The sequence below is a fragment of the Cimex lectularius genome, unplaced genomic scaffold (assembly GCF_000648675.2).
Source record: "Cimex lectularius strain Harlan isolate CLEC.00 unplaced genomic scaffold, Clec_2.1 scaffold362, whole genome shotgun sequence".
Classification (NCBI taxonomy): Eukaryota; Metazoa; Arthropoda; class Insecta; order Hemiptera; family Cimicidae; genus Cimex; species Cimex lectularius.
The window spans coordinates 318,654-343,041 of record NW_019392914.1 but is presented as its reverse complement, the minus strand read 5'-3'; the positions used below and the strand labels follow the sequence as shown (position 1 = coordinate 343,041).

Genomic DNA, 24,388 nt, shown 5'->3' with positions numbered 1-24,388 from the left:
TATATATATGTATCTATATATCTTCTTTTTCTCTCTCTCCCTCACTAGCACTCGCTCTCTTAAAGCCTCTCTTTTTCTCTCTGTCTCTCTCTTTCTTTCCTCTCTCTTTCTATCTCCCTCACAATCTTTCTTATTTTTATTTCATTTTTTCCTTCTCATTCTGTTTCTATTTCTTTCAAATTATTGAAAATATAATGAGTAATGACTAGGCAACACAGCAAATTAAATACATACTTTTATTGTCTGATGAATATAGGACAGAATTTTTTATCAACTCAATATATATATACACATTTAGCAAAATTCTCACAATAAATCTGTAACTTTTTGTTGTAAAGCAAATAACTATCCGATAAATGTATAACTATTTATAATAATAAGCAGAATCTGTAAAATGGTTATGATTGTTCGACAAAGTTGAGTAATTCTAAGCAACACATTTCAAAAATAAGTAATAACGACGAGAACTTATTTAATGTATTAATATGGTTTTATTTTAATTGTTTAAATTTTACTGTACTTTACATTTGGCATTAATTCAAGTGAAAACAGAAAACGTGTTGTTTTTGTCGCGTTTATTTATCACCACTTTAGTTAAGAATGGATTCTTGAAGGATTTTGAACATCTGATTACAATTCAATCATTTATGCCAGATAACATTTTTGAGTTTAGACTATCATAAGTCGAAACGAACTTGATTTTGCCTTAATATCTCGGTAGTTACTTTTTACAAACCGAAAAATCTTTGAAAATTAAACATGTATCTACTAACTACGTAGACAACACTCCGTACCACATATTTCCCAAAGCAATTGACGTTTTCATTGTTTTACCTAACACATCTCATCACCTTCCTAAATTTAAAAAATTGTTAAACCATCACCGTTATCACTGGATAGCTTCTTGATTCGTGTATGTTCGGGTTCTTTGGCATTAATGTTTTTAATTGAGTTAAGTTCAGTTAGAAGCCAAACAAATAAAAATAATAGACCTATCGCCAACAGATTTTTCTTGACTGATTGTTGTTGAAAACCTTGAGCTCCGGTGAATATCTTTTCCCCTCTCTTTGAAGTCATACGAATTGTTTCCTTTAGTACTTATACTTTTTGTATTGTGCCAATGCTCGCCAACGGATTTTCTGGAAAGCTTTCCTTTTTTTATGAACAAATTCGTGTCAGGGCTACCTATAGCTGTATGGTTGAAGAACGGCTTTCTTAGGTAGCCTGTTCCTAGCTATTGGCAGGCGGTTGCCTAGTACATATTCTTTCATATTTGTCATTTCAATATATTATAGATATTAATCATCTGGTCTTTCTTTTTCTCTCATTGGGTTATTTTTTACTTATTGACTTTTTTGCTTCTTTCATGTCTGGTTTACGCTCTCAGTATTTGTTGTGTTCTTTGGTTTCCCAACATTCCATTTCTCTATTGATGTGGCTTTTTCCTTCCACACTATGTGTTTGGGCCTATGGGTAGTTTCGAGGTTCCATTCTTAGCAAGTACATCAACTGCCTCGTTCCTTTATGACCTGGGATACATTGCAGTGTTAGACTATTTGAAGACCCAATTTTTTATGGTAGTTAGGTAGTTCCAGACAAGTTTAGAGTTGATATCATAGGCTTGGGGGCTATTAGGCCTCCCTGACTGTCCAAAGTATTGTTTAATGTCATTAAATCCATTACTGTTCGTGGTCCGATTGACCAATTATTATTTTTCAATTAATTAATATTTATGAAAGGTATTGGTCGAGATAAAAAAGTCAATGTCACGAGCGGGATTCGAACCCAAGATCTTCGGCTAAATACGCCACTGCTCTACCACTTAAGCTATCGAAACTTCGATCCGCTCAGACAACTTCCTTCCCATCTCAACCTCACCTCTCGAATTTTCCCTCCTTTTTGCCAATTTTCAAATGCCGTGTAATCTATTTGATTCTCGGCGACAAATGAAATGGCCACGGAGGGCTTTCGTGAATATATACTTCAGTTTAATTATTAAATCCATTACTGATCGTGGTCCGATTGACAAATTAACATTTTTCAATTAATTAATATCTATGAAAGGTATTGGTCGAGATAAAAAAGTCAGTGTTGAGATGGGAAGTTGGTGTCCGAGTGGATGGAAGTCACGATAGCTCAAGTAGTAGAGCAGCGGCGTATTGAGCCGAAGGTCGTGGGTTCGAATCCCGCTAGTGACACTGACTATTTTATCTAGACCAATACCTTTCATAAATATTAATTAATTGAAAAATTATTAAAAGTGTTAGATGTATCGACCACTTTTTCACTAACGAATAATCTAGATCGCTGTATGGTCAAGTGGGTGGAAAAACAAATTCAATTGTTATCTGCCGAGTTTACGACCCATTTTAAGGTCATCATCAGAGCAAAACAGACGTAAAGATGTCTGTATTCAGACAAATTGACACAATTTAATTTTTAATAAATGGTGTCAAATTTCTTTGCACATAGTTCCAGCACTGCCAAGGACTGTAACTCTATTAAGATGTATATTATTAGTTAGCAGTTCGGCTTGAAATATATTTGTACTGGATCCGAGGCCATGTGGTGGTCATAGTTGATCCCATTTAGCCCATGCCAGTAATCATCTTTGAGCCGCCCATATACCATAGAATACCTCACGGTTTATCTTACTTTATTTTTCCAATTAGTTCTCTTTTCAATAATCGTTTTGAATTGTTTATCAAAGTTTACCATTTTCTCTGGTAAATCAGAAATGGTTTTAGCGATGTCCGTTATTTTAACTTTGTAGATTTCGGTATAACTAGTACTTATAAGATCACTGTTCTTTCTATTCTTTCCACTGTTTTTATGAATTCTCAGTTCCTCGATCGCCATCATCATTTTCAGATAAACAGGGTGAGTTGACATTTTGTTTAGAGAGGGTAAAAACACTCCCTAAAACATGTGTTTTCAATACACCTAACATAATTTAGACAAAATCGGTTAAAGAGTGAAATGTTTCTCGTAAGTATATATTTTGTACATTATCTAAAGTGCGTTTGTTTCGAGTTCTTTTTAAGTATAAGAGAAAGAATGGAATATGTTTATATTTTTTTCATATTGAAACATGCGTTTAAACCTTTAGAATATTTTGAAACAATGACTTATGTGGTAAGACTATTGTAAAATTACATGAACCGTTATGGAATTTGAAAACATTATATTAGTTACTTTTTGAGATTGGTCGTTTTCAATCATTTCAGTAGCATACGTGTTATTCCGTCAGTTGAGTCTTTTTATTATGTGTCAAAGATAACAAACCAAACGGGGTAGGCATATCAGAATGATAGAAAGCACCAACATACAGGTTCATCAGCCCACAAACCAAGAAATCTCACAGTGAAAGTACTATACTTGTCAGGTTAACCTACGACCAGGAAACAGTAAATATTTCTGCGATATATATTCACAGTCCAAGGTGAGGTTTTTCTCTTTCTACCCACAGGAACTGCCGATAGATTCGTCTCTATCTTCTTCAGATAGCAGATTCCAAGATACTTAAGTCATATTGATTTAACGATAATGTATTCCAGTAATATATATACATATTCTTCAGAATATCTTTAGAGTTCTTTCTGTCAATATTGTCAGCATTAGATGACTTCCCAGTTGGACTAGCAAAATTTCTTCACCATTCCTACTTCGTGAAGGTGTAAGATATTCGCAGATATTTCAGCAACGTATGTCCACAAAATCTAGATCTGACTTCTTTCTGTTGATCATTATTATCACCTTATGGTAATTCTACCACTTAACCTGCTCGTAATAGTCAGTATGGAAAAAATAGATTTCTCCCACTCACTGAAACTAGTATGTAAGTTTTCGGAAAAGAGCAATTCTCATTCTTGGCAGCATTTACGCTAGTTCCATCTATCTTCCGATCCTGCTGCTTCTCTTTTCGTAATAACAGTAATATTCCTGTGGTAATATCACCTAGTTCCCCCGTAAAATGTAATATTGTTTCCACTTCGTAAGTCAGTATGTGAGTCACTTTATGTCTGTACCAGTTTGTTCTACAGCAATAAAACTGCACCTTGGTCGTTAGTTTGTCTAGTCTCGCAGTTTGGTCTGTTAGAGAGGTTTAGGATTTCGCGTTTTTCAGTGGTCTGCGTGTTATTCTCTCAGTTGGGTCTTTTTGGATTACGCGCCATCCATAACCATCCAAACCATAACCATCCCTAAACGCCCAACCGTACAGTGGGATGATTATAAAGCGCCAACTTACACCTGATGAATCTTCATCACCCTACAAACCTAAACAAGAAATCTCAAAACTGAAAGCAGTATGCCTGTCAGGTTAGCCATTAGTAAATATTCATTCTTCACAAGCGGAGATGATTATGCATCCACGTACCAACAGAAACTGCAGGGAAATTCGATAAATTCCTCTCTGTCATCTTCAGATGGTACTACTTACTGGCAGATTCTTGAAAATTCCAAAGTCTGTTTAAATTAGAGACTTAGGTAGCAGCAACATATTTTCTGCAAACTATCGACAGATTTCTTACTGATGATCGTCTTTGTCTTCGTTTAACCCTACTTCTTCCCTGGCTAGTCAAAATTCTAATGGTGTTCCTACTTCAGGAAAGCAGTACCATAGCCATTTTAAGCTTAAAACATGAAACTAATATTGTAGCAATGTATGTTCACAGTTCACGGTTCAAGGTAATGTGAATGTTTGCTCTTCCGACTCAATCAGCTGTAGATTCATCTTTATACCTCACTGCCTAATAGGAGACTGGTTAAAATTCTAATATTGGTTGATTGTAACTTGTGAAAGTAGTGAGTTTAAGCAAAAATTTAGATGCGATTGGTATTCCAGCAACATATTTTTACATAATGCACGATAGACTTATTTCCATTGAACATTACTAACATTATCATAGCTAGCTCATCTAGTCTGAATTCTTTGTGAAAGTAGTATGCTCGTCAGTTTAGTCTAGTACAATGTGTGGTGTTTAGTGACCGTTAGTTAATGATAATTTGAAGATCGTGAGATGCGGTCTGGTGTGTCGTAGATTTAGAAAAACATTTTTTTTATCATACCAGCGTTTCGATCTTTATTGAGATCATCTTCAATCTGTTCATAGAATCCCATGTTCTTCGTTCTTCTCGTGTAGAAATGTGTGGTTTTTAGTGACCGTTAGTTAATGATCATTTGGAGATCGTGAGTTGCGGTCTGGAGTGACGTAGGTTTAGCAAAACATTTTCTTTATCGTACCAACGTTTCGATCTTTATTGAGGTCATCTTCAGTGCTCAAAGTGTTTGTTTTCTGTGTAGTTGTAACATTCTTGTGTGTCGTGTTGAGAGTGCCCTCGCTACACGACACACAAGAATGACACAGCTACACAGTAAACAAACACTTTGAGCCCTGAAGATGATCTCAATAAAGATCGAAACGTTGCCACGATAAAGAAAATGTTTTTCTGAAACCTACATCACACCAGACCGCATCTCACCATCTTCAAATTATCTAATACAATATTTTGAATTACAAGATAATGTTTTTCTCCTCATCCCAGCCTGATTTTCAGGTAGTTCACTAGTTAACTATTTGTATGTTCGAAAAAATATTATGTACGATGAGTAGGGTCCGTTGAATTCTAGGCGTTATGAACATTTCAGCCTCCATCGCAGTTTGCAAAACAAAACCCACTCAACCACTGACCCTTAACTACATTCTTTCCTATTTACATACCATTCACTCAGATTAGTTGAGTACTAGATATTCCTCTGTCACCCTCCACACACATTATTGAACTATTACTGAGAGTCAATGGGCTCAATATTCGGCCCACTCAAATTACACATTCACGCTAATAAACACATTCACTCGCCACACTAGGACACAACAATACATGCATTACTACTAAATACAACAAAACAACCTACTTTCCTCCAAAAATTAGAACAGATGAGCGAAGTACTTGCTGCCGAGGTGAAGCACAATTCTCATTTTAGGTGGCATTCCTTAACGTTCTTTATAATGAGCTAAGGAATGGCACCCTTCAATCAGTGAGACACATAGAGCAATCCTTTCTCTTCATGCCGGCCACATACGCGGGTCTTGGCCCACAAGTGTCCATGTGTCAACCTCGCATGACCTATTCTTAATCGTATGAAGATGATCCCTACGAGGGCCCAATTATCGACAGTGCTCATAAGTGATATAGTTGTATATTATTCAAGTTGGACGATAGCTCTTTGAGTGTGTCCAAGTGTATATTATATTTAAACGTGGATAATGGCTACTGCTGGCATATTGGGCTGCATATTTTATCGATGTCCTGATGGTTCTCGTGCCAAAAAGGGACCATTTTTGCATTTCATTTCATCCAATTTTCTTTAGCTTACATTCCAAAACATGAAATGCTGTTTGTTTGCATGGTTTACTACTATTACGGAAACCATGATCAACAAAGGACTTCAACAAATCACAGGAGTGTAATCAATGAAGTCTCTCATTTCCTAACTAATGGAACTTTCACACTTATCTTATATTCATTTGTTTATCCTTCTGTAAAACATTTGATGATTTGAACTATTTTTTTAGTTGACTATTTTATAGTTTCCAGCAAGCCTTCCAGCAAATTTTTCGACCTTCTGCATGTAGACTTCTTTCTGTTGATGTCATCATGTTATCTTCAGATGTCTTTTTCTCTGGCTCCTCAAAAATGTTGTTCCTGCTTCGTGAAAGTAGAGTAGCATTTTATGATTAGGACTGGAACTAAAAAGTATCCAGATGATATATTAATCTTCATATTTCAAGGTGCGTTATACTCCACTTCCCACCAGACCTGCGAGTATCTTCGGATGACACCACCCGATAGTAGAGCCCTCACCATTCCAAAATCGATTGCTTCTACTCATTTAAAATATAATTTTAGACATTTTGGAAAAAAAAGGGCCTAGGAACAATAGGCATTCCAGCAAATCACGTTCGCCAAATCCTGTATAGACCTGAAAAGATATGGGTTGATCGTTACTCTCGTTTCCTAACTAATAAACTTAAACTTTCTCACTTATCCTGTTTGAAGAATCGTTTCATTTTCTTTCCACAGCTGGTTCACTGGTTCACTGGTCCAGGATAGTTCACTTGGATTAGGTAAAAGCTAAAAATAGCAGTTTATTACAGTAAAAGAGTCTACCTTTCTCAATTTTGTCAAATTGTCAATCCTGAATAGTAAAATTATATGGACTGCTAGATCTTTTAATAAACTTTGCCTTAATTATACTTATGTTTCACAAACCTACCACTGAAGATGGCGAAAAGCCGTCCGACAGATCCAAAGCGGCGTAGTCAACATGATCGGAAACGACCAAAACACAGGTCCACCACCCCAGCAGACCTCAAGAAGTAATCTAGCAAAACATTAAGCACTGGGAAAGTGTATAAATTGACTAGTGCTGTTGAAGAGGAATCAACAGGTACTTTTGCCGTTGGATCGTCAGAGATCAAATTCACGAGTTTTACCTGTTGACGCCCCTGTCCAATATTAGCTTTGGCCTTGGTTCCCTTTAAGTCCAGTGTCATCTTTGTCAAGATCATTCATCTGAGGACTGGAAGTCGAGGAGCGGTCGTAAAAGACAAATAAGATTGGTCGCTGCTTTATGACAGTGTTTTATAACTCCTGTCTTTTCGCGTTATGAATATGAGATCGTCGTAGTTTGGAGTGGGAAAAAAAGGGGAATTATCTACCGAGATAAATCCCCCTTACCCCTTTCCAGAATTAACCGATCGGTAGGCCCCGCCAGGAAGGGGATCGCGCATGCACACGCCTCTCCAGAGCCCACGAGTTTGTCTCCAGTCTTCTGCAGGCCGGCGCAGCGTGTCGAACATCCCCCTTTTTTTATTTTGTAAACATGTAATTTACCTCCAGCCCATTTCATTGGCTTTTCCCTTTTTCAACGAGATTTCCGGTAGGAGAGATGGATTACAAAAACGTTCCCGTCGGACCAGGTGAGGAGCGTTTGTAAAGCCGGTGTACATTGTTTATTTCGAATATTTTCCACTCGGACAGCTTGAAAAATTATTAACACAGCCTCAAATCTTGTTTAATGAAGAATTTAATAGGCGATGCCCGTTGTCATCAAATGTTTTAAAATAAAACAAATATGGATGTTTAAATATGTCACTAAAATGATCTTCATTAAATACAAAACAAGTTTTATCGTTATTGAGCCTGTAATGGGTTCACGAATTGTTAATAAAAAGAGATGTAAATATAAAGATCTTAACATTCCTTATTTAGATATAAATATTATTTGAACAGCTGTCAGCCTTATCGTTGGTGTAAGGTATGCTCGTATGTTTGTATTTGCTGTCCGCAAAAACCCACCCAACTTTATGATTTAAACAAATAGCCATTTATGCATACGTACCCACAGATAACGATAAATTTACAGTGTTGTCAGTTATAATCAACTCATGTCAAATTTAGATTCGTATTTACATCGAGTCAGCATAACATAAAATTACAATTTTAATTTTATATCATGACTTTACGACTGCTTTTATAACGTTAATATTCAAAACGACAACACTCGCAATTATTTAACAAGAGATTTTTTATTTTAAAAAAAGTTTTCTTGAGTACAGTCAACGAATCTAAATGAGAAAGAGCGAGTGAGACATAGAAAAAGTGTGTGCGTGTGTGCGTGTGTGTGTGTGTGTGTGTGTGTGTGTGTGTGTGTGTGTGTGTGTGTGTGTGTGTGTGTGTGTGTGTGTGTGTGTGTGTGTGTGGTGAGAGATAGATAAAGAGAAAGAGAGTGAGAGAAATTTTATAAAGAAACAAAGAAAGTGAGAAAGAGAGAGGAGGAGAGTGAGAGAGAGAAATAAAGAAATAAAGTTAGAAAGAGAAAGAAAACGAGAGAGAGAGAGAAATAAAGAAACAAGGAAAGAAAGTTAGAAAGAGAAAGAAAAGGAGAGAGAGAAATAAAGAAACAAAGAAAGAAAGTTAGAAAGATAAAGAGAGTGTGAGAGAGAGAATATTTGAGAAACAAAGAAAGAAAGTTAACAAGAAAGAGAGAAAGAGAAATAAAGAAAGAAAGAAAGAAAGAGATAAAGAAGAAGAAAGAGAAAGGGAACCAATGGGGGAGAGAGAAAAAAAGTAGAAAATAGTGAGAGATTATGAAAGAAAGGCAAAAAAAGTATATGGGAGTAAGAGAGTTCAGAAAAAAGAAGAGGTAGGTAAAAGTAACTGTAGCATTGAGAAAAAGGAGTAAATGAGAAAGAGATTGATTGATGGTTTTATTTAACCATGCCAAGTTATGTCTCTTTGACCTTTGTTACACTTAACGTGAGTTATACAGTTTACATTATACTTATTTTCAGTAGACTCCTTTGGTCTTAACACTGTATTTTACAATTAAAATAATGAAGAGAATAAAAAATCTTTTCTTTTTTTTGTAACAATTTAGGTTTTTGTTCTAACTTTATAAATTTGTAGGACATAAGTATCAATAAAACAAAACCAAAACGTAAAAAAATTAAATGTAAAAAGACAGAGAGAGAGAGAGAGAGAGAGAGAGAGAGAGAGAGAGAGAAAACGGGAGTGATAGGGAGTTAGAGGGTGAATGAGAGGGCGTAATGAAAGAAAGGCAAAAAGAGTAGGTGAGAGGGAAAGAGTAAAAGAGTAGAGAAGAAAGAGGGAATGAAAGAGGAAGAAAGTCTGAAAGTGAGAAAACAAAGAGAAAAAAAGAGAAAGTGAGAGAATGATAGAAAGAAAGAGATCTCTAAAAAAAAGAGAAATAGTACTTATGTGTCAAAGATAAAGTAAGAGGGATTTTAGAATAAGAGTGTGATGCTTATTTGTTTGTGAGTGTATGTGTGTGCGTGTGTGCGTGCGCGCGCGTGCATGCGTGCAGAAATAAAGAGAAGTACCAAAGAGAGTGGGAGAGCGTTAGTGTGAAAGAGAATGAATGCGATTTTGTTTAATGTCGCAGAATTTGGTTCAATACTGACCTCTCTTGCATTCAACGAGAAAAAAAAAGAGAGAGAGAGAGAGAGAGAGAGAGAGAGAGAGAGAGAGAGAAAGAAAGAGAGAGTGTGATTGAGAAAGAACAATATTATCGTATTGTCGTCATTGTATTTATAGGAAAAATATCTCTTTCGATAACATGGGAAATCGCAATACTCTCAATTATATATATCAAACACTAATTTTCTTGTTGAAAACACACAGTCATAGAATAATTATAAATCAGCGTCCAAAATTTCACAGAATCAACTTCATTATAAACAATAAGAAAACATCGGATTTTTTGACTATTATTTGACGACATTTTCTAGACTAGATTTAAATTAAATCCTTGACCTTTGCCAGTAACGGTTTTTCGTTGACAATGATGCTATTTAAAAACAGGTTTTTTGGCGGCAAATCCACCTTTGAGGCAAGGAAGACATTCTGTATCGTAACGAACCGAATGTTGCCACACAAATTTGTCGTCGTTTGATCGACAATTTTCCCCGCGCTTTAACAAAATTACACTCCACCATGAGTTATGGGTAAACACTGAAACGCTATCTTTACAACGACTACATGCAAAAGCTCACCAAAGTGATATTTTTGAAGTGTGCAAACAGATTTTAAAATTCTAACGCTCCACGAGACGCTCCTTTAACAAACAATACTAGAGCCAAAAAGCTAAAAAGAATAATAATGTACACAAATTGAGTCATCGGCTTTCTAACTCTCCAAAAAATATGTTGACATTCGAAAATTAATCATTTTTTGTCAATTTCCTTATCGATACATTAAGGAAGGAGATAAGTGATTGCAAGATAGCACTCCTGATATCTGAAAAAACTGCTTGCACAATGTACTGCTTTCAAGTAAATTTATTCACACGATGAAACCAGAAGCTCTATTATGCTTTATTAAGTTGAACAAATACATTCACTAACTGATAGAAATTGATAAAGATAGGTAGAAAGAGAGAGAGAGAGAATGAGTGCGTGTGAGAGTGAGGGGAGAGGCAGATAATTTTATCAAAAAGAGGAGAATTTTTCGAGAAAAAAAATCTTCTGAAATAAAAAGAGACAGATCGAGAAATTTATTTATTTATTGACTGATTAACGATTTATTTATTAAAATACACTCAAAAGTTAGGCCTCTATGACCTTTCTTACACTTAACGTGTAATTACAATCGTAAAATTTGTTTATTTTCGCAATAGACATAAAACAGAAATAACAAATTATTATAAAATCAACAATGAAGTGAATGAATAAAGTTCTATTTTTGTAGAAAGCACATTATTGCTGAGTAACAAAATTAGATATAGATTTTTCGTAAGATTCTTAAAAACTAGACTAGGACCTTCTAGAATTGGAACAGAATTTTATGATTCAAAAATGAAATAAAACACTAATAAAATGATTATTAACGTTAAATTTTTTAAATCATAATTTAACACGTAAATGTATGTATAATAAAAACAGAATAATAAAAGAATATAAGTATATGATGTAACGTTAACTACGTCAATATTAAATAAGGTAAATACTAATTTTTAGTATTATATTCAACATATTTATTTAGTAAGAATACTTTAAATAATAAATATCCTGAATAACTGAAAAAAATGAATTCTTTAAATTTTACTTTGAATGATTTTATGCTTTTTATTTGAACTATAGTATGTTTCGGTATTGATTTAAAGATTTTTGAAGCTTTTCTTTTAAATGAATTACTAAACGTTTTTCTTCTGTGTTTTGGTAGATGAATTAAGTAATTAGCTGTTCTTAATATTATGGATATTGCATTGAAATTTAAAATTATGAAACATGTAGGAAGGGTTTTTGGTTTGTTGTATTTTGTAAAAAAAGGTTGCTATTGAATAGATTTATAGGTCTTTAATTTTTAACATTTTGAATACCAAAAATTTATCATATATTCTAGAATCATATTTTAGGTTAAGGATATAACCGATGTGCGTATTTTGTCCTTTTTGAAGTTTATTTTCTAAAGTATAGTTGAGATCACTCGATATATGTCATTTCTAAAAAATGAATTAGTTTTAAGGTGATTTCAGATTTTTTGTAGGGTAATAATTTTTTTATAGTGTACATATTTGTTTATATTTTTTTATTTAATTTGTGGTTCCCATGATTGTTAGTTATAGTGATGCTAAGATAATCGACACTGTTTTCAAAAGGGAGGTTTTCACTATCAATAGTGACACTTGAGATATTTGTAAGCTTTATTCTGTTAATGAGCTAAGAGTGGCCAATTATATTTTTATGGGTTAATTTTTAGATCGTTTGAAATTCCCCACAGAGAGGGATGGTATGAGAGCTAGGGAGAGAGAGAGATAGTGAGGGAGAGAGAATGGTAATGAGAATACTAGGAAGCGTGCTCCCCAGGCAACATTATTATTTTATTACCATTAGAGAGAGAGAGAGAGAGAGAGAGAGAGAGAGAGAGAGAGAGAGAGAGAGAGAGAGAGAGAGAGAGAGAGAGAGAGAGAGNAGAGAGAGAGAGAGAGTGAGAAAGGCATTTTTTATTTGATTTGATAAACGACTTATTTTTACAAACCTCGCAGAGTTAGGTCAATTTGGCATTTCTTACACTCAGCGAAAGACAAATAATTTACATTTTGGACTAGCATACGTGCGCCTCAAAATGATATATGTATATAATAATAACAACAAAACAATAAAAATATAAAATTTAATCTGAATGTGGAACAGTAATAATAACTAAATAAAAAAAATTACATTACTAATTAAGTGACAATTACAATACTAATAAACTAAATTACAAATTAATAAATAAAGAAAAGTATATAATTACAACATTTACTAACAATGTTATAGATTACATACACATAAAATTAAATTTTCATCAAATTATTCAAAAATGTAATAAATCTATTAAGAAACAAATCCTGAAAAGAATTTACGAATTTGTGAAAAATACAATAATCTATAATTGTTAGAATAGTTGAAAGTTATTACAGACAGGAGAGGGGGGGGAAACAACTTTATTTTATCCTCTGGACGTCATCGTATTGATGGTTAAAAAATCAATTCTAACATCTGGCTCAGCATACGTCAAGATGTCCCCGAAGAATCTGCACAATAATCAATTCTTCCACTTTTCATATTAACCCTCATGGTTATTAATTCGCAACGTCTGTGTTTAAATTTGCCGACAAGCAGTTCTTTTGTCGACGAACCGAGTTTACACCAGTGCCGAGTCAACGGTGGATTAGGTTGTTGAAGTGGAGCTTCGTTTCACTCTCGAACAAGTTGAATAATACAATGGATGAGAAGTTCTTCCTTTTGTTTTCAGACTGAACTCACAATCAGACAATTGTTACAATCCGCCGCCCCTTTCGAACAAATATTAAATCGTTGCCAACAAAAGTGTTACTCTTGAAACGGAATAAATCAGCGCTAAGTGTTAATTTCATAACAAGAAAGGTAACTTTGTTTTCGAGTTTTGTTTTGTGGGTGTTACCGATTTATTCGGGGACTTTTTTTCTCTTTTTTTCCGCCATAGTCCAATAAAATCTCTTCTTTGTGTGAATTTACCATTGTTCTTTTATTATCGAGCCATTATTCATTAAAAACTTTCTATTATTACTATACATTTCAATTTGCTACTCCAATTATACTACTACAATTATAACTCATTCTAATAATATATTATATATATAATGAGTATTGTAAGTTTTGAGCACGTTGGCTCAAGAATTTAACCAAATTCACCAACCACCCCCACCAGGGTTAGAAAGTAAAAAATTAATTAATTTAAAAAAACAATATATAAATATCTTCTTTAAAATCCTTTATACAACATAAATGAATTTTTTAACTATAGTTTTAATATGAAAAATTTTAAAAATTTGACAATGTGGATATTTATTATGTGATATACTACACAATAAATTACTTATTTACAAAAATTTCAATATAACTTATCTCTTCCCCTCTCTCACTCTCTCTCTTTCTCTCTACCTCACACTATCTCTCGCTCCTTTTTTAAAAAAATATAGTTCATTCTCACAGTAAGTTGTTTTGCAACGTCCGGATTTCGAGCCCTTTAGCTCATCATCAGGTTGAAGGATTTCTACAACCACGTCTCTCGACATGAACTGCAAAAGTCCTTCAACCTGATGATGAGCTAAAGGGCTCGAAATCCGGACGTTGCAAAACAACTTACTGTGAGTTGGAACTATCTTTTAAAAAAAAAAGGATTGAACACCATGCTCACTCCATCATTCACCATTTCTACTCTCTCTCTCTCTCTCTCTCTCTCTCTCTCTCTCTCTCTCACTCTCTCTCTCCTCTCTCTCTCCTCTCTCTCTCCTCTCTCTCTCTCTCTTTTGTCTCAAAAGATTCTCTCTCTCGCTCTTTCTCTTCCTTTTTCTTTCTCTCTCTCTCTCACTTCACTTTGCGTGGTTAAATAAAACCATCAACCAATCAATAAATCTCGATCTATCTCTCAGAATTTTTTTTCTCTTTCTCGAAAAATCCTCCTCTTTTTCACAAAATTATCCCTCTCATTCTCTCTATCAATCTCTCACTCAGTCACTCACTCAATCAGTTATCTATGCAACTTTTTGTCCTATTGATTTGTTCTATCTGACTATTCTATATATCTTGCTGTTTACCTTCTTTTTCTCTTCTGACCATCTCTCTTTTTCTCTCTTTACTGTTCTGCCTTATTAATATTAGCTCATGTTTTACAATGTTCACATGGTAAATGTTTATTCGTGTTCGTAACGTGCAGTACGAATAGTTTTAAAGTAGCACACCATATCGGAATTGGGAACAATATTCGAAGCGATGAAGTACATCTGGATTGATACGTTTTCCGTCCCTGATAACCGTTTTATTTATAACAGTAACGACCTGATCAATTTGCCTAAAATCGAGCGTAACCCGCCCCCGGTCGCCAAACCGTCTCTGAGTTACCCAGCTAACTTGGCAGGAAAATTCAATAAAACTTGCTCCGATGGCTGGGAAGTTCGTAAATAAGACCTCAAACTTTACAACAAATCTTCCCCCTCGGCGGAAATGTCTATTTGCGAAGTCTCCAAAATTGAACAGGCGATCAATATTCACCTTTTGAAAAAAGCAGTAACATCCGGGGAAATGGCTGATGTAAAATCCTTTTGCAATGAGGGTTTTGTCTTATCGAAATCATATTTAAATATATTTTTCCAAGACGTTTCAAATGATACAAGGAAGAACACTGTCAAAGAAATGCTGGGCAAAGTGTGAAGAATCGTAGTTATTTTTTGTTATTGTGGCTTTTTCATTCTCCATGATAATCTTAATATCCTTCGGTCAGAAGACTTGCGTGGTTTCGCTTATTCAGTAATTGATCTGGTTCTTGTCCTGTGGGTTTGTCATTTTTATGGGATGGGTAAATTATTGTTTCGACGCTTCATTTGCGTTAATACTGTCTTTTGTACGTTGTCAACTCTGTTCATTTTTAACTTCTTATTCTTCCCCCTACCTACTATTTCATCCTGCGTCTTTTATGTCGGATCGCCGGTTTAAGATGAGAATTGCCTCAAAATTTTCAGACAGACCATCTAGGCCGGCGTTTCCCAAGGGAGTATCCCAGTACCGATTCTCTACACAATCTACACCTCTGACACACCGCATCACGACCTTCGCGGCTGACACTACTCACATCCTGATATCCTTGCAGCAACAGCACCCAAGACCACGTAGACTCATTTCGACTGATGCATCAAGCTAAATGAACAAAAAAGCCGGCCGTGATGCTCACACTACAAGAAATATCCCAAAAGTGCACATACACAGTAAGGAGATCCCCCATCCAACCAAATCCAGTACCTCGGGTTCTAATTGGAACAGCAGACAGAATAAACAATTAGACACGAACTGAACCGAAGATACGTATAACTTAGACGCCTACTTGGATCCAAATCCACAATGAGTCCACACGACAAACTAATATTGTACAAGACACTAATTAGACCGATTAGGACTTACAGAGTTCTGTGGGGTTCAGCACAGCTATCCAAAGAATCTAATCCTTTCAATCAAACGACGCATCCTCAACCAAACCACAATGACCTAGACATCCCATTCGGATCCAAACACGATTCCAAAACTTCCACTCCTTTCACACCAACCCTTTTCCATCCTAACAATCCTCGTCGCCGCCTAAAAGGGCACACCTCGTGACCTCCTATCTCAACCCTTCAACCTCGACCTACAGTTCCGGCCATGGCCGGTTCCTCTCTCTCATCCACAACAACAAATCGTTGGATCGTCGGTGGCCGCAACGGTTTAGGCGTTGACACGGTGCTCATCACTGTATGGTAAAGGTCGAGAGATCCAGCGGCTCTGCATTCGATCCCGACAAATGGGCTTTTTTCAAAAACACCGGCACCCTGAGGGTTGATATGGCCTCTGCTGTTCCGAACCCTCGAAAAAAAAATTGTTAAATGTGTAAATTTTTGTACTATATCTACAAAATTCATATCCTTTTTTTTAGATTTGTCCTATTCGGACTATATTTTCAAAAGGACTATTTTTTCTATTACTTTTGTTAAGTAGTTTCTCAACATACTTGCATAATATGTTTTCAATTGGTTTAAGTTTTCTGGTCAATCATATTACATTTTTTTTAGTATATGGTTTATCAAGAGATAGAAATACAATACTGATTGGAAGAGACAAAATCATGTTGACACTCAACCCTGTCTGTCAATAATGGAACAGGACAAATAGTTAAAGCTTATCTATGAATAAACATGAGACCCTTTAATCTAATTGTCTCACACACATAAAAAAATATGTTTGTGCTCTTCTTTTCGTTCCTTGACCTCTTAGCTCTTTGAGCTGTTCTGTAGTTTCTGAATCTTCTGGACCCCCCGTTGTTCTAATTAGGTGGAAATACACCTAGCTATGTGGAATTCTATGATCATTATCATATTCTGTTCCATGAATACATATTTTGATAGTCCTGATACTAAAAGCACCTAATTAGATACTAAAAGCGTCTTACTAAGTGAGATAGCGGCTGTGATGATGATACCCTAAGTTATAACGTTAATTACCATGTATTATGAGCATATGAATATTAAATTGACATACACAAATAATTATAGTTTGTCTGTTCTTTTTATAAAAAAAAAAAAAAAAAAAACAAAGAGTGATGTGTTTTTTCTTCTTCAGACTGCAAGGTCTACAGAAGGCGATGGCTCATGCTCGCCCTGTTCGTCATGTATTCCATGTCGAACGCTATGCAGTGGATCCAGTATTCGATCATCGAGAACGTCGTCGTCCGCTATTACGGCGTAAGCTCTTCTTTCGTCGAGTGGACCTCGATGGTGTACATGGTCTCTTACATCATACTCATCGTTCCCGGATCCTGGGCTCTAGATAGATTCGTAAGTCTGTTTTTTTCTTTATTTAAAATATATATGTATATATACAAGGTGTCCTTTTGAAATGGCCCGGCTGAATTTCTCTTGAACCAATGACGCTACCAAAAAAACAAAAAATACGTGCCTAATATTTTTCAGTCTTGTTTCAAATTTTTACCTTGTTTTGGTGAAAGATTATACAGGTTACATCAGGCCCAGTTCAACTTCAAAAGTTCAAAAACGACCCTATACATCCTGACATATCATTTTAAAGGATTTTTTACGCTGAAAACTATGATGCATCGGGTTTTAAATTGATCAAAAAATGTCAAAGTAATGGCAAAAAGTTTGACAAAAAAACAGTTATTTAGTTTGCCATTTATTTATTACATTTCATGTTTCAGCTACCTGCCTTGCGTAAAGATGCAAAGATATGTTCTTTTTAACCACTTTTCACCGGTGCTCAGAACGATAGAATCAGGGGAGATGGATTGACAAGCATTTTCTATCCTTTGCCGCAGTTCTTCAACCGAGGTAGCTGGGTTATGATTATCATAGACACTTTTAAATGGCCGTACAGAAAATAGTCAATCGGGTGACGGAGGAAACCACAGATCGGGCCATGAGTTCCTATCCACCTATCCCGGAAGTAACGATTCAAATTACATGACAATTATTTAAGGTTTTTAGTTGAGATGAAAAAAAGTTAATGGCTCGAGAGGGATTCGAACCCACGACCTTCGGCTAGATACGCCGCTGATCTACCACCTGAGTTATCGTGATTTAAAAATGAAGTACACTTCACTAAAGCTCTCCGTCGCCATTTCAATTGTCGTCGAGAATCCCAACCGATTACACGACATTTGAAAAATGGCAAAAGGAGGGAAAAGTCATAAGGTGGGATTGAGATGGGGAGTTGATGTCCGAGTGGATCGAGGTCACGATAACTCAGGTGGTAGAACAGCGGCGTATCTAGCCGAAAGTCGTGGGTTCGAATCCCTCTCGTACCATTAACTTTTTTTCATCTCAACTAAAAACCTTAAATAATTGTCATGTATTAATTGGTCAAGCGGACCACGAAAATAATGAATTATTGATTCAAATTACTTTTCACCTGCAAAGAATTGTATGCGGAGCATCCATCAAGCTGGGGAATCATTGTTTGTCGTTGTTGCACGGAAACATCATCAAATAGTCTTTGGTAAAACCTCCCTCAAAAAATTGAGGATCCGAGCACCATTTAAATTATTTTCGAAGAAATAATTTATTCCCGAGAAGTCTACACCAAACGTTTTAGAGCAACCACGAAAACAGGTTACGTGGTTAAAACAAAGGATACGATGAAAAATGCCCTTGTTATAATACAACAAAGAAGATACTGGAGAAGGAGAATTTAGTCACAATTTTGATCAAAACTCATGGAAATCATAGAACCTGTCAAATGTGTAGGGATAGAAATACATTTGTGGAAATGTAACCCACAATAAACCTGAATATCACAAATACCTATCTTTTTATTACCTCGCAGAGCTCAGGGCAATGTCTCACAACTTACAAATTCATCACCTTATCACAAATCTGTACAAGCAGTAGCATCACTTAACTGACCTCATTACATGCTTCAAATTCATCACTCAACTGACCTAATAACAACGATTTACATGCTGCAGGTTCATCACCTTGAATCAAATCTTAACAAATTGTAGGGTCAGTCCATCATCTATTGACCTCATAACAATACGTCACATCCTGTGGATTCATCACCTTATAACAAATCTTTAAAAAATGCAGGTTCATCACCCCAAAAACCTTATGACAACATTTTCTATGTTCTCTCTCCCGAAGAGAGAGTTGTTAATAGTTGTATCGCTTTGTTGTTTTAGGGCCTCCGTAAGTGTGTATTAGCTGGAGCTTTAGGCACATGCCTAGGTTCTTGGGTGAAGGTATTTTCTTCCGGTCCGGACTCCTTCGTCCTCGGCTTCCTAGGTCAGACGGCCGTTGCCATCTCCCAGGTGTTCGTGCTATCGGTGCCGGCCCGTCTGGCGGCCGTGTGGTTCGGCCAGGACCAAGTCTCGAGCGCGTGCAGCATCGGCGTCTTCGGCAACCAGGTAAAGGAAACACTCACCAGGAATCACAAAACCAAACGCTGTTTCATAATAAAGACAAACCTATTTCCACATCCTGTTTTCATTTGATTTTACAGGATTGCCAGGATTTTCAGAAGATTGTCCAAAGAAGGCAAGGTTCATTCATATTTTACTCATTTCCAGCATACATCAGCACCTTTCTGTTTTCTCTGTAGCAGCACAGTCGCAAAATAATAAACCATAATAAATTTTACTATCTGTACATATGCACAGGAGTGAGCTTATTTGAGCTGTCTCCCTAATCTCGCCCTAAATCATTTCAACCATACTTCCCAGTTCGCAATTGTAAATTTAAAATTTAAAATCCTTTCTTATTAGTCATAATTATAACTAAATAAATTTTCGACAAAAAGCTAATTTTTTAATTTTACACTTAGTTCCATTAATTAGTTTCAATAATCAAACTGTTTATTAGATTAATCATACATGGCGATGTTAATGAGAAATACCAACTTCTCTTACTAATATCTTTCATTCACCTTCATATATTTATTCTTTTACGTTTTTTCTTCCCCATTGTTTATTCTGGTCTATTTATGCTAAATTGTAAACACTATTCCTCTGCCCGCACCTTCAGCATTGCCACATCTTCCCAAAGTACTTTTCTTACCTTTTTTCGAACGATTTATGCACATTTTCTATTCGTTTTTGGTTCGGAATGTCTGCCGTTCTTTTCTCACGCTTTTAGGTCCATTCGGTGCCGATTTTATTGCGCTTTTCTTGGCTTTTTATAGCTCGGAGTCGCCCTGGGTTTTCTCATCCCTCCGTCGGTCGTGCCCGACGTGGATGACAACGAGTTGGTCGGAAGCAGGCTTGGACTTCTTTTCAAATCGGTCGCAGGATTCACTTCAGTCCTACTCGTCCTCATCATTTTCTGTGAGTTTTCCATCCGTATCAACTCCCTAAAAAAAGCCGGATTGATTGACTGACTTTTTTTTAACAGTTTACGAAGAACAGCCGCCCCTGCCACCAAGTCAAGCGGCCCTGAAGCAGAAAGAAGAGACCCCGGATTTTGTTGGATCCATTAAACGGCTACTGTCCAACATCGGATACATCCTCCTCCTCGTCTCGTATGGAATAAACGTTGGTGTTTTCTATGCCATATCAACGCTGCTCAACAAAGTCATCATTACTTACTTTCAGGTACATAAGATCTCTCTGTGGGTGATATCACTAACATTAATTTCACTAATTTCGTGGTACGCTTGTCCAATTAATATATTACAATTAATTAAGGTTTTTAGTTGAGATAAAAATGGCAAAAAAGAGGGAAAATTCAAAAGGTGGGTTTGAGGTAGTTAGTGACCGAGTGGATCGAAGTCATGATAGCTCAAGTGGTAGAGCAGCGGCGTATCAAGCCGAAGATCGTGGGTTCGAATCCCGCTCGTGCCATTGACTTTTTTATCTCAACTAAAAACCTTAATTAACACTAACATTAATCTTGGTCCAGTAAAACGTGTTTTGTACTAAATGACAATGTACTGCAGTAATTTCATGCATCTATAGCTTGGCCCTCTTTGGTCATCAGGTGGTTACAATCAGGTTGTTAAAATATTAAAACGTATCTGTAAATCTTAAAGCAGAAAAAAAACCCCAGCAAGAATAGGTAGTTAAGAACGATTGAAGTTCTCAATAGCTTCATCACCTCTCAGACCTAATGAAACTATGTGACCATCATGTTAAACCAGCACTGGTTTAACTTATTGAGTCTATCTAAACTCAGGGTTTAGCGATTTCCTCACTGAAGATAGTGCAATGCAGCAAAACACATTTGCGTAATTTGACAAACCTGAGAGAGTAGATCTAGTGCTAGTACAACATGAGTTCACAGACTTCCAGACCAACAACCAACACCAACTGTAATGTTTGACAAGCTAAAAGTTTATCACCTCACAGACCTCATGACAAGCTAAAATTTAAACTTCTAACAGCATCTCAAAGCTGCAGAGCATCATTTACCATACATCATTACAATGTTTTTGTAACATTTCATTTTACATTTCCTCCCAGACTTCAAAGCAATGTTTAACCATTTTTAGAATGCTTCTGAAGATGCAGGCAGGATAGGATTGACCATTGTTATTTCTGGAACAGTTGGATCTGTGGTATCAGGATTTGTTCTAGACAAGACACACAAATTCAAGTAAGACCTTGAATTATTTTATTTTAAATCCTTACAATTAATTCATACCGATATCATAATTTTACTTTTGTTTAAGAGAGGTTACCTTGGTTGTCTACTTATTCTCCCTTATTGGTCTCGTGGTCTACAATTTTACCCTTGATTTGGGTTACATCATCATCGTTTATGTGACAGCTGGGTTTTTAGGGTAAGCCTGCATAAATTACCATTTTGGTAGATTTCTAAATCCGACACCCTTTCAGCTTCTTCATGACGGGCTACTTGCCAGTCGGATTTGAACTGGCGGCCGAACTCACATACCCCGAACCCGAAGGCACGTCGGTCGGCATACTCAACGGCTTTTGCCAGATCTTCGGCATCCTCTTCACCATCGGCTACTCAGCGTTGATCAACGCCTGGGGTACAAAAAACGCCGGGCTGGGTCTGATATCTACACTGGCGGCTGGCACCGTGATGACATACTTCATACCCAAAGACTACAAGAGGCAGGAAAGTGGGAAGGACGAAAAAGAGCCTGCATAAAAGAAAAAAAAATGTTTTGGTTTCAGCGTTGGTTGAGAAAATTCTGTCTAGTGAATAGACAGTTTTAGATCCAAAGGAATTGTTTTATCTTGACGCAACTCATTATCTTTTAATTAACAGTTGTTTCTATTAAATATTTACTTCTTTCAACTTTAAAAAAATCAATTCCTTTTTTTATAAATAATTATGGATCTAATGGTTTTTCAAACCAAAGTAAATGTGATATGTTTAATGTCATAATTTTAAACTCAAAAACAAAATTTCCTCTTTACCCAACATATCTAGTCATGGATGGATTTATATATTATTGTATATTTATCAACAGAATATTTTTTTAAGCTTGGTGCATAACTTTCATCTTAAACCTTTTTAAATATCAACCAACAGCTTTCAAAAAATAGTAAATGCTGATTATATATTAAATAAATCCAAAATTGGCAGTTTGTCAAGACTTAAAAGGACTTTCTCTCAATTTTAATTATGACAGGTCCAAAAATAAGTTTTCGTACATTATCAAGTTTTAAGGCCTAACCAGAAATATTTTTCCAAATTACGATTAATCAGTTGTTTATATTTTTGTATTTTTGAATGTTCGCCTGATTGTAACTGAAACAATAATTAATAATCATTTTTGTAAAAAATATAATCTAGAATAGACATTCCATGTTGTCTATTTCTGCTTTCTATGTAACGTCGCTTTATGTTTACATATTTTTAAAAAAAAAAGTCATATCAAAATATTGATAAATATTTAACTGTGTATTTATTGACTATAATACAAATAATGTTAGTAATTCAATTACAGTATTTAGGCTGTGTTCATTTGATTTATCACCATTACTATATTTAGATTAGGCCGAGACAATAAAATTGTTAAGAAGACAATAATTTTGTATTTTAATGATTGTTGTTTATCAGAAATAAAATGTTGATGAACTGTGTATGTTTTTCCTCCCACTTTTTAAATGATCAACAAGCTAAATTATCATTTATTAATTGAACTTGTAAAAACTGAAATATGATTTATAAAAACAAAGTAAAAGTTCCAATTTTTAAAGTTTTGTTTTGTGTATTTACTATTTTGTTATGTATTATTATTACTTGCCATGGCAATAGTTTGTCCTCAACAGTATCAATTAATTGTAACGATAATTCCATAGTGGTTAAACGCATGTAATGCTCAATAACAACGATAAGAAAGAGATAATGTAATGACTTGAATGGTCAAATTATCTCTGTTTCTTCCTTTCCTTAATTAAGTAAAGCATAAAAAACAAACTTCCAATTAAGTGAACAATTTCAATCTTTGTTTACGTAATATTATTATGTTTAATGTTCATGGAAAAGCCTATCTATTAAGATTTTAATGGTCTTGCCCTATCAATCGACAATTATCACGACCAGTGCTATAAAAACATAGGTTGATAGAAAATTTTTCCATCAGTGTATTTGTTTATATATTCCTGCGGTTTATAAACATTTATATATTAATGCGGTTCCATTAAATTTTTAAGATTCCTTCTCACTTCTTTTATACGAATGTTTATTAAAGGCACAATACTTAGAATATTTTATTTGGGTTTGTTATGTTGAATTTAATTAATCATAATAATAATCATTATATGTGTATTATTTATGTTTCAATTATTCATTATTACATATGCATAGTCTTATGGAACTTGAAACTTCTGCTCTAACCAATTAACTTGAGCTATCTTGACTTCGTGGTCATGGGTTCTAATCCAGCTAGTGGCACTAGCTTCATCCCAATGTAGGCCTTAGATGAAAAGTATAATTCATTAAAATAATTAATAAAGTTAACTATGACTGGTAAATACATAAGTGGATTAAAATAAATACATAATTCTCTATTTTTGACCAGTCAAAAAATAATTATTACAAAATTATCTATTTTTGACCATAGTCAAAAAATAATTATTACAAAATTATCTATTTTCGACCATAGTCAAAAAATAATTATTACAAAATTATCTATTTTCGACCATAGTCAAAAAATAATTATTACAAAATTATCTATTTTTGACCATAGTCAAAAAATAATTATTACAAAATTATCTATTTTTGACCAGTCAAAAAATAATTATTACAAAATTATCTGTTTTTGACCATAGTCAAAAAATAATTATTACAAAATTATCTATTTTTGACCATAGTCAAAAAATAATTATT

The 24,388-nt window shown here is 35.0% G+C and overlaps 1 protein-coding gene and 1 long non-coding RNA gene across 4 annotated transcripts; one reads left to right on the top strand and one right to left on the bottom strand.

The window, feature by feature from the left end:
• Positions 1 to 6,506: 6,506 nt before the first annotated feature.
• Positions 6,507 to 7,729, bottom strand: LOC112127828. The gene is made up of 3 exons (XR_002910739.1): positions 7,280 to 7,729; positions 7,048 to 7,137; positions 6,507 to 6,985 (listed from the first exon to the last, which is right to left on the bottom strand). It is a non-coding gene; the product is annotated as an uncharacterized LOC112127828 (long non-coding RNA).
• Positions 7,730 to 7,840: 111 nt separating this feature from the next.
• Positions 7,841 to 23,134, top strand: LOC106672035 (feline leukemia virus subgroup C receptor-related protein 2). 3 transcript variants are annotated; one of them, XM_024229289.1, is made up of 9 exons: positions 7,841 to 7,985; positions 17,196 to 17,410; positions 19,270 to 19,494; positions 19,590 to 19,624; positions 20,268 to 20,409; positions 20,477 to 20,676; positions 21,573 to 21,676; positions 21,753 to 21,863; positions 21,919 to 23,134. In XM_024229289.1, exons 3-9 carry the CDS (start codon positions 19,308 to 19,310, stop codon positions 22,196 to 22,198), a joined length of 1,059 nt encoding a protein of 352 aa, XP_024085057.1. In that variant the 5' UTR covers positions 7,841 to 7,985; positions 17,196 to 17,410; positions 19,270 to 19,307; the 3' UTR covers positions 22,199 to 23,134. The 3 variants fall into 3 exon arrangements, with proteins under 3 accessions (XP_024085057.1, XP_014258613.1, XP_024085056.1); XM_014403127.2 differs by lacking the exon at positions 19,590 to 19,624; XM_024229288.1 differs by lacking the exons at positions 7,841 to 7,985; positions 19,590 to 19,624 and adding an exon at positions 13,232 to 13,454.
• The last annotated feature ends 1,254 nt before the right edge of the window (positions 23,135 to 24,388 follow it).